Below are 10,734 nucleotides of genomic sequence, written 5' to 3'. Positions count from 1 at the left end.
TGGCAGACCATGTCGAAGGCGGCTGACAGGTCCAGGAGGATGAGGGCCGCCGTTTCTCTGTTATCCAGCAGGGACTTGATGTAACTTGTGGCGGCAATGAGGGCAGCCTCGGTGCTGTAGTTGCTGCGGAACTCAGACTGGGAAGGGTCCAGGATGTTGTTCTCCTCGAGGTAGGTGGTCAGTTATTCGTTGACAGTCTTCTCGATGACCTTTGCCGGAAACGGGAGCAGGGAGATTGGCCGGAAGTTCTTGAAGTCCTTGGGGTCCACCTTGGGTTTCTTGAGTAAAGCCTTGATATTGGCGTACCTCCAGCTCTCTGGGAAGGTTGCTGTCTCGAAGGAGGTGTTGATGACTTTCCGGAGATGGAGTGCGATGGATGTGCTGGCTTTGTTGAAGATGTGGTGTGGGCATGGGTCTGACAGAGATCCAGAGTGGATGCTGTTCATGATCTTGATGGTGTCGTCGTTGTTGATGTAGGACCAGGAGAGCAGATGGTGGTTGTGGATGCGGAGGTCTCAGTGATTGTCGGGGCGATCCTGGCGTTGAAGCTGTCGTGGATGTCTGCGATCTTACGGTGGAAGAAGGTGGCCAGCGGCTCGCACAGGTCCTGCGAGGGTGGGACGTCATTGGTGTTGGAGCTGGGGTTGGAGAGTTCCTTCACGATGTTGAAGAGCTCTTTGCTGTTGTGTGCATTGTTGTCTAGGCGGTCTTTGAAGGAGGCCCTTTTGGTGGATCTGATGAGGTGATGGTGTCTGCGTGTGGCGTTCTTGTGGGCTGCGTGGCTGTCCGGTGTTCGTTCACAGTGCAAGATCTTCTCCAGCTTTCGGCAGGTTTGCTTGGAGGCCCGGAGGTCTTCAGTGAACCAGCTGGCTTTCTTGTTGGTGTGACTGTTGGAGGGTTTCTTGATCGGGCGAGGGTGCATTCGTTGATCCACTGTCTGAGGTTGCGAGCAGCAGTGTCGGGCCCAGTGGGGTCAGCGGGTGGTCTCTGCGCAAGGGTGGTGGTCAGCTGGTCTTTGGTGACTTTGTTCCAGCAGCGGCGAGGCATCTGTTGGGTTTGGTGGTGCGTGGTGGGTTACTTGAAAGTGAAGTGAATGCAGCGATGGTCGGTCCAGTGGAGTTTGGTGGTGTGGTTGAAGGAGACGTGGGGGCTTGCAGAGAAGATGGCGTCAAGCGTGTGACTGGCAGATTGGGTGGGTGTTGTGACAAGTTGTCTGAGTCCGAGGTTGGCTAGTTGTCGATCAGGGTGGTGGAGTTGGTGTCGTTGTTGTTCTTGAGGTGGAAGTTCATGTCCCCGAGGAGGATGTAGTCCGTGGAGGCGAGGGCGTGTGTGCTGACGAAGTCGGTGTTGAAGTCGCTGAACTGTGGTCGGGGTCCGGGAAGGTCTGTAGATGAGGGTTCCTCTGATGGTGGTGCTGGGGTCGGTGTGGATCTGGAAGTGCAGGTGTTCGACGGTGCTGAGGGTGTCATTGGTGTTGGTCGAGACCCTGAGAGTGTTCCTGTGGAGGTTGGTGATTCCTCCTCCTGCTCGGTTGGTGCAGTCCCTGCCAGTGATTTTGTTGCCTTCCGGGATGGCTATGGCTATGTCGGGTGCCGAGGCTGGGTTCAGCCAGGTCTCCATCAGGAAGGCGACGTCTGGGGAGGTTGAGTCGAGTAGGTCCCAGAGTTCAACGGCTTGTTTGCATCCAGAGCGGGTGTTGAGAATGATGCATCTGAGGTGGTTGGGTTCTTTCCTGGTCGGCAGCATGGTGGGGCAGATGCTTGTGAAGCTGCAGTTCCGGGTGGTTAAAGTTCCGTGGGTGTGCTTCGTACGCCAGGGAGCACATCTTCATGCCGACTCACCCGGTTCCCCTGGCCCCGACGGACAGTATTTTGTACCGCGGATTGAACTGCCTAACTCCGAGCGGTTACTCGCCATCGGCCATTCGCCGCTGAATCTCCGGCAACTAGAGGCTTATTATTATTGTTAAGGCTTTCATTGAAATGTCCTGATGATGGTCCCCGTGATTTTATAGGGGTCCGAAACGCCGTCGACCTAACTAGCACTTAATACAAAACGTGACTACTATGTAATGTAATGGTGCTTCTTTACAAATTCTGTACATTTGCATTGAAAAACAGAAAACGTCTTTTTGCCTTAAAAAGCCCGTCCTTGCTACTTTCTGTACCCGACCTGTCAGTGCTGGGCACAGGCTTGTGTACCACACTGGTTGAACTGTGGAAGGTACTTCTTGTGTTCTAACTAAACGTTTATTGAGTAAACTTGGAAGACCGCTGTCCGGCTGGACATGTCACTCACAATATAGATTGACTCTGTCTATATTTATTATTTTTTGCGTGTATTTTTGGAATGCTTGGGACCATTGTTGCATATATAAAGTACGTTCCCCGAGGTCCCTGCTGACTGATTTGGGGTCCCTTGTTGTTGATAAAATAATCGGGCTGCCAGGAAGCAGGTGTGTGATCGTCCGGTGTTGAGTGCCTGTAGGGTTCTGGCATCGTAGTGGTGTCGAGCGTCGTGGCGTTCATGGGGTCCATGGGTCCTGGCGCTGGGCACGTCCAGGTGCGGTGGGCGCAGACTGGCTTGCCTTAGGCATGCTTTCGCTGCGCCAGCGGCATTCCCACTGCGCGCGGCCTCCATATGAGGGGATGTGGGAGGGAGGAGCAGCTGGGAGGCGGGAGTGGGGCAGCGAATGGGATTGCAAGGGGGTGGGCCGCAGGGACGCAGCGGCGGGAAAAATGGGCGGGGGCCGCAGGAGAACTGGGCACATGAAGGAAAATTAAGTTAGGCACAGAGGAATAAAAACAGGTCTGGGCAAGAAAGGAGGTACAGGCACAGAGGAATAAAAACAAGTCTGGGCAAGAAAGCAAGTTAGGCACAAGGGAATAAAAACAAGTCTGGGCAAGAAATCAAGTACAGGCTCAGAGGAATAAAAACAAGTCTGGGCAAGAAAGCAAGTACAGGCACTGGGGAATACGAAGAAGTCCGGGAAAGAAGCAGGGGAAAAATACAAGATTAGGCAAAAGCAATGTAGGCAGAGCCATGCAGCAGCATGGGGAGCGACCTGCCTGATGTACAGGGGGAAGTGTGGAAAGGATCCCTGTGGCTTATTGTGGGCTACACTCATAGCCACTGCCTGCTTTACATCCTTGAGGAGCCTTATCGCCTGATCCATTTTGTTCTCCATCACCACCACTCACAGCTTAACGTCCGTAATGTTTTACGCATTTCCTGCTCAAAGGAGCAAGCCTCTCCGGTGGCATGAGGTTGGGGATTTCGGTTGTGTGTGCTTGCTGCTGGAGGTACTTTGTACTGGTCCCCTGGAAGTACCTTCGCTCCTGCCCAACATCCTTGTCTTTTCTTGACCTGGCTAAGGTTGTTGATCCCTGAGGGAAGAGATGCCATTTTCCCAGAAGTGCTCTCCTCTGCAAATCTCTTCCCTATAGCTTTGTGAGCTTTGGCACGTTGGCAGGTGTTAGGAACGCCAGATAAACCGTGACTAGGAATAGGTACAATCATTCTGATACACCAAATTTTCCAAAACATCAAATGTTGCACCGCTTATAGCCTATCATTATCTTGAAGCTTAAAGTGAGCATACACCTGCCTATTATCTATCATCTCTGATTTACTAATTGCAAAGGCATTACAAATGTTGGACAATGCAATTGCACCATCGTGCCACATTTTGGTATGACAATGTCAGTACATAGGCTATTCCTATGACCTGCCTGTGTCCCGGCCTGCTATCAGAGCAGTAGCGGAAGATGCACTGGGGCACTTGAATGACGGGTGCACTGTTCCTTAATTAAGGTAATCTTTTACTATCCAACTTTTGCGGTGAGTCTTCTCTCTTCCTTGCTTGCTTAAGCATACACAGCAGCCTTAATATGCTCTTGACCATTACCTACTGACCCTCTGAGTACCGAATCGCCTCAACACATCCATGCAATCAACACCAGGCTGGCAAGAGACACTCTAAGCCAATCTTCTATAGACAGTGCCCAGGAGTTTTAGTTGAAGAAAGAGATAGGATATTAGCCTCCCTCCCACCTTTCCAGTGTTGATAAATGAGTCAAGTAAACTTTAATTGGGTAATAGTTATGAATGTTCTTTACATTATGGGAAAAAGTATGGAAACAGTATGGAAAAAGTGTTACATCCTATTTGGAAAATGGCCATTGAAAAAGACCAGAAACAAATATTGAGAGAATTATAGAAGTGAGTAGAAGAGAAGAGAAAGGAGCAAAGGAGAGGGAACGAACATACGAGAGAATTGAAGTGGGAGTGCAAAGGAAAGAGTAGAAAGTGTAGCTAAGGAAGGATGCTTGTGCTTGAGGGAGGAGTGTGATTGGTCAGGTGGAGGTCATAGAAGTGGCAGGTGCTCACCCACCTACATACAATGTGGGGTGATTCGCTGTTCCATACAGAGGATTTGAGGGGCTGTACGTCATTACACTCAGATCTTGTGTTGTCTGAGCAGCTCGCTGGGGGACGGGGGCAATTTTCCTGTTGAACTCATGCGAGAGTTGTTGTTGAGCTTGTAGCAGCTCAGGAAGAGATGTTGGCAACTCTTGAGATACTAGGACCATTCTTATAATTTGCTGGAGTGAAAAAGTGAAATCATAGATAATGAAGATCAGGTGAAACAATGTGCGGAAACAAGTATTTTTGCATTTTTACAGATCTTGAATATACACCTGAAAGCTATTCCAAAAACAAGCATTGCAAAGCCAATAGCATGATCAGCAGGAGCCTTTGATCGAATCCATGTAGCATCTTTTACATCTCTCAGTCATATTTCCTGCACAATAGAGAATGAATGGTTCACCTACAAGAAGGTGGAGATCATTATCAATTATCACATTGTCTGATAATAGAAATAAAGTGTCCAAAATGACCTTTAATACATGGACTATTTCAATTAGATTGGAATAATGAAAGTCAATAGAAAGTACATGTAGTGATGCATCTTTTCATCTTCATATTCAAGATGTGGTCCAAGGTTTCTATAATTTGTCTCTCACTCATTTTTCCCACCAGGTTCAATATTCTGGAAACAATGGAAAAACACAATCAGACATCAGTGAAAGAGTTCATCCTTTTAGGACTCACAGATGACCCAGTCCTTCAGGTGCCACTCTTTGTTCTCTTCCTCCTTGTTTACAGCTTAACATTGGTGAGCAACATTGGCATCATGGTATTGATCAAGCTTTCACCTCGCCTTCACAACCCTATGTACTTCTTGCTCAGCAACCTTTCGTTTGTAGACCTGTGCTACTCCTCAAATATCACACCTAATATGCTGATCAACTTCCTGTCAGAGAAGAAATGGATTAGCTTCCTTGGATGTGCTGTGCAGATGTTTCTGTTTGTTGGCTTGGGAAGCACAGAAGCCCTGCTCCTGGCAGTAATGGCATATGACCGATATGCTGCAATCTGCAAGCCCCTGCTTTACCATTTTATCATGACAGAGAACCACTATATCAGTCTTACATCTTCGGCATATATACTGGGCTTTCTAAGTTCCCTGGTACACACTTCTTGTACATTCAGGCTGTCTTTCTGTGGCTCAAACAATATTGCCCATTTCTTCTGTGATGTACCACCATTGCTTAAGCTATCTTGCTCCATCACCTCCGTGAATGAGATTGTCCTCTTTACTGTGGCTGGGTGTGTCGAAGTTGGGTCTCTCCTAGTAATATTAGTTTCCTATGTGCATATTGTTTCTGCCATCCTGAAGATACGGTCCACAGAGGGGAGACACAGAGCCTTCTCCACCTGTTCCTCTCACTTTGCAGTCGTCACATTGTTCTATGGGACCATAATTTTCATGTATCTCCGACCAAGATCTAGTTACTCCTTGGACCAGGATAAAGTGGTGTCTGTTTTTTACACTGCAGCAATTCCATTACTGAACCCCCTCATCTACAGCCTTAGAAACCAGGAAGTAAAAGCATCACTCAAGGAAGTCATGGGCAGATCATGTGTGCTACTGTGATATGCCAGAAAAGGGACATCTTTTAGCTAGAATAGACTTGGGCATAATTATGAGTTTGGCCGTCTAAGGACGGCCAAACTCACGGTTGTCCAGCAGCGGCAAGTCTGGCCACCGCTGCACCAGTGGCCCGACTGCCGGAGTATAACTTGGGTGGTCAGACCGCCATGGCACTGCTGCAACCGCTAGGGATCAGCGATCCCTGGAGGTGGCATGGCAGTCTGAGGGCCACAAAATGCTTGATGGTGCCCTGCAGCACTGGCAAGCATATTATGACTTTCCTCACGCCAATGGTCTCATGAATGTTTTTACTCCATGAATCTGATGGCGGTAAGGAAAGAAAGCATCCCCCTCTTGGTCATGTGCATGGCGGTATGTGCAGAGGGGCACATGTTGTGCCCCACTGTGTGCATACGTCCCATTCCTGCAAAACATGGTCTGCACAGTTCATGCTGTGCAGGAACATGCATCGGTGGTACCGCAGCAGTGCAGTTTAAGGCTCACATATGAGCCTTTAAACTGCACCACCGCAGTACCGCCAAGCAGCCCGCCCGCCAGACTGCAATAATACTCGTAAATGTGGCAGTGGCTTAGCGGCCCACAACGGCCATAACCTCTCTAGACGTTGTCTGTAGTCTAAGGGGGTCATTATGATGACGGGCGGACTTTGCCTGCCCGTCACCATAGTGGGGAATGGGACCGCCCTCCATAAGGGCGGGGGTCCCGGGGGTGAGATTGGGATGTGCCCGCCACAGTGGCGGGCATATCCTGTATTTACAGCATTGTGGCGGCGGTGCTCTCTGCACCGCCCGCCACAATGCTGAAAATGCTTTTCACCATTTGCATAATGAAAGCAGCAGGCACCGTGCCGCTTTCATTATGCAAATGCAGGGGCGTACCACAGGTACCCCCCCCCCGTGTGCACCCACCTACTGTCCTTCCGTGCACCCACCACCTGCCTTTCCGTGGCGGCATTGCCGCCACGGAAAGGCTTGCCTCACAGCCCATTGTAATATGGCGGGCGGTGTCTTACAGACACCGCCACCATGTTACAGGTTTTCCGCCCCGGCCGCAAGGCGACCGGAGCGGAAAACAGGCGGGCGGTGTTTTTCACTGCCGCCTTCCCCTCCGCCATCCTAATCTGGCAGAGGGGATTTGGGCTTACGATGTCGGGCGGTTTGCCTCCGCCAGGCGGCGGTGGCCACCACCAGCCTGGCGGAGGCAAACCGCCCGACATCGTAATGGACCCCTTAGTGTTAATACTGTGAACACATTTGAGTAAAGGGTGAAACAAGACTTCATTTTCATAGCCTGCTGCATTTATTTAAACATCAAATCTCATAATTCTTACATGAGCCGATTTAGGGCCAGATGTAGGTAACTTCAATTTACCGACTCATAAATACCGAATTTTACCGATTCGGTATTTATGAATCGGTAAATTTGAAGGAGGGAGATGTAGGTAATTTTTGTTTTTGAATTACCGAATCGGTAACATTCGGTATTGCCCATTGATTCCTATGGGCCTTGAAGCCCATAGGAATCAATGGGCAATACCGATTCGGTATTTACCGAATCGGTAAATACCGAATCCTGCAAGGGTGCAGGGGGTGTCACTTTGACACCCTCTAGCACCCCAAGCACAGGCATGTGTGCCATGTGGCACACATACATGCCCTAAGGGCATGTCTGTATATCACATTGCACAGGTGTGCATGCACAGATGTGCATGCACACCTGAATTCGGTATTTTACCACCCAATAGGATTGGGTGGTAAAATACCGACTCTTAAGGGCCTGTGGCACTCTTAGGAGTGTCACCTACATATGGATTTACCGAATCGGTAAAATTACCGATTCGGTATTTTACAGATTCGGTAAATTCGGCCTTTACCGACCGGTATTTGGTGACCTACATCTGGCCCTTAGTGATTTAGCAATGTATTCTTGTTCGAGCTAGTCTACTCAATGATTCAGATTTTTTAAATAGCTAATCAAAATAAGCACTTAAGTGTTTCCATGGAGCTCTTCGACAATTGGTTAGGGAAGTGATCAACTAATGTATTACATATCAAAATTCGGTAACTTCGGCCTTTACCGACCGGTATTTGGTGACCTACATCTGGCCCTTAGTGATTTAGCAATGTATTCTTGTTCGAGCTAGTCTACTCAATGATTCAGATTTTTTAAATAGCTAATCAAAATAAGCACATAAGTGTTTCCATGGAGCTCTTCGACAATTGGTTAGGGGAGTGATCAACTAATGTACTACATATCAAAATTTCTAATTCAAAAATAGAAGCAGAACCTCAATATTTCTTACCACACTTTTTTTTAACCATCTGGGATGCAATCATTTTTGTATCATCACATCCTATTTCCATAATTCATGGATAATTTAGACACAAGTATGTTGATTTTCCACCTGGCCACACCCAATTCATTTTAATTTCTTTTTCTATGTAAAAATGTCAACGTTTCAGGGTAGATTTAATGTTTATCTGAATTAAGCAAGTGCAAGAACAGTTTTCTGGCACTGCAGTACTGTTTCAATTTTGGGTGTATATTCAATATATATAAAAATAAAGGAGACTTTACTTTTGTTTTTTCAGGACAGTAATAGATATGTGTTGCAAAACAAAATTCAAATATGTTTGTATTGCATGCATGTATATGTATTTCTATAGCGCAACTAGAGCCATGAGGCAGCAGCGGGCTGTACACGGTAAAAGACAAGCATGAAGTCAAAAGGAAATATAAGAAGAAGCTAGGTTAGGGTCAGGTAATGCATTGTGATGTAGTCAAGAGTTGAGTCTTCAACGCTTTCCCAATTTGGAGCAGCGTGGGAGCTGTCCTGATGGATAAGCTGATGTTGTTCCAGAAGCGAGGTGCATAGATGGAAAAGACTTGCTGTCTTCTTCTTTTCTTTTTTACCCGTCTTAGGGGCCGATTGGCATGCCGGACGGACCTGAGTCCATCCGGCATTGTTCTGGAACTGGAACTAAACGACCTCCAGGCATCGGTTCCAGCCCAGTTTGGTTGCAATCCTATACTTTGCTATGAGAGCATGCATTCTGAACATGCATGCTTTCATAGCAAACAGCAGGGTTGCAATTAATTCCTGCTCTCTGTGGCAGGCACCTCAAGGTGCCTGCCACTGGGTGCAAGGATCAACAGGGGTACCATAGGTGCCGCCTAGTCTGCCATTCGGTGGCCTTGCACCCATGGGGGCCCTGCTGGGGGCCCCAAAGCTGTTTCCCGATGCCTTTAGTGCTGGAAAGGCCTGCACAAAAAGGCAGTAGGAAACTGCCATCATAATCCCGCAGCCTGAAAGAGCCGGCTGTTGGATTACAGTGGGCCTTCCGAATGGTAGACGGGGTATCCAAGCCTGTCATAAGCCATTCAGAAGACTGATTTGGATTCCCTTCTGACCGACCCAATCGAAATGGCTCAGTGGGAAGGGAATCCAAATCAGTGATTACGATGCGGACAGGAGGGCTCCGACCGTCAGTTGGTGCACTTCCTACCCGCATCATAATCGGGCCCTTAGTCTGCAGTGTGATGTTTCCTGGCTGTGGGTGTTGAGAACTACCGGAGATGCTGAGCATGTCTACAAGATGAGCAGGGCTGCTGATTGTGATGGCATTCTGAATGTTTGTTTTGAAGATGGTGCATCCATCAAGCGTAACCAACAGAGTTCTGTGGTGAGGGTACAGGGTCACCTGCAGACATTGTTATGTTAGCATAAGTGAGGTATATGCTTAAACGCCATTTTTCTGCTCTTGTCGCTTTTGCACACACACGGCTCTCGTTTATAACCTGCTTGTGCTCTTTCACATGAGAATGGTCTGTTTTTCACAAATCTAGTTCCCAACAGGTATCATGTAGAGACAATTTCAAAGGTGTATGCAACAAGCATTACAAAGAAGGCAGAGACAAGGAGTCAATTGATTTTTTAGAAGAGGTAGTATTATTTACCAAGAAGCAAGGGGAAAGATCTTTCATATGCAAATACAGTTACAGCAGCACTGTACAGAACGGATCTTGTGACAACCCAGTGACACTTGGTGCGAGGTGCTATATACAATTGGTGATAGTGAATGTGCAAGTGCTTAAAAACAACAGCATTGGCGACGCATTGACCAAAGTATGTACATCAATTAGACTGTACAGCTTGAATTACACGACGCATATCACGTCTTGTGCTCCTGTATAAATAATTGTCTTCCAAGTGACTGTAACTTGTCTTTCGGAGCCTCTAATTGATGTACATACTTTGGTCAATGCGTAATACATAATACCTGTTGGGAACTGTTTTTGCCTACACGATACACCCATCCCAACGAGGTTTATGGGTTTTCTCCTGTTATTCCTATACATTTCACAAATCTAGGCACGCTCTGTGCTTTTAGTCTGGACACCGCGTTCAAGCTTGAATAACAATGTGTGCTGTTAATTCATGTTGATCAGTCCCACGCACTTTAGACATAACAGAAACGCAGCTGCAAATAACTGAAACTCGGGTGCTTTTAATATTGCATTGCATGCATGAGACAGGACTTGGAGAAAACCTTTCCAACATCAAGGAGCTGTTCTTGTCATGGGATGTGATTCATTCCATCTGATCTTGGAGGTATGGGGTCCCAGTCAAAGCCTACAGGTCTTTTCATATTATAACTTAACACTAGCTACTAGCACCGGGCGGTTGGTCATTGCATTATAATCCTGTGTCCACT

General features: G+C 47.7%; 1 protein-coding gene across 1 annotated transcript; it reads left to right on the top strand.

Annotated features, from left to right (window-relative positions):
• The first annotated feature begins 5,062 nt into the window (after positions 1 to 5,062).
• On the top strand, positions 5,063 to 6,001 carry LOC144768850 (olfactory receptor 5AP2-like). The gene has a single exon (XM_078652850.1). The coding sequence runs from the start codon at positions 5,063 to 5,065 to the stop codon at positions 5,999 to 6,001; it is 939 nt and encodes a 312-aa protein (XP_078508976.1).
• The last annotated feature ends 4,733 nt before the right edge of the window (positions 6,002 to 10,734 follow it).

Source organism: Lissotriton helveticus, chromosome 1_1, assembly GCF_964261635.1.
Source record: "Lissotriton helveticus chromosome 1_1, aLisHel1.1, whole genome shotgun sequence".
In the NCBI taxonomy this organism is placed as follows: Eukaryota; Metazoa; Chordata; class Amphibia; order Caudata; family Salamandridae; genus Lissotriton; species Lissotriton helveticus.
The sequence above is the reverse complement of the archived record's forward strand: the minus strand, read 5'-3'. Positions and strand labels throughout refer to the sequence as shown.

Coding starts and splice junctions, on each gene's coding strand:
- LOC144768850 (XM_078652850.1), top strand. CDS start 5,063: ATGGAAAAACACAATCAGACATCAGTGAAAGAGTTCATCCTTTTAGGA.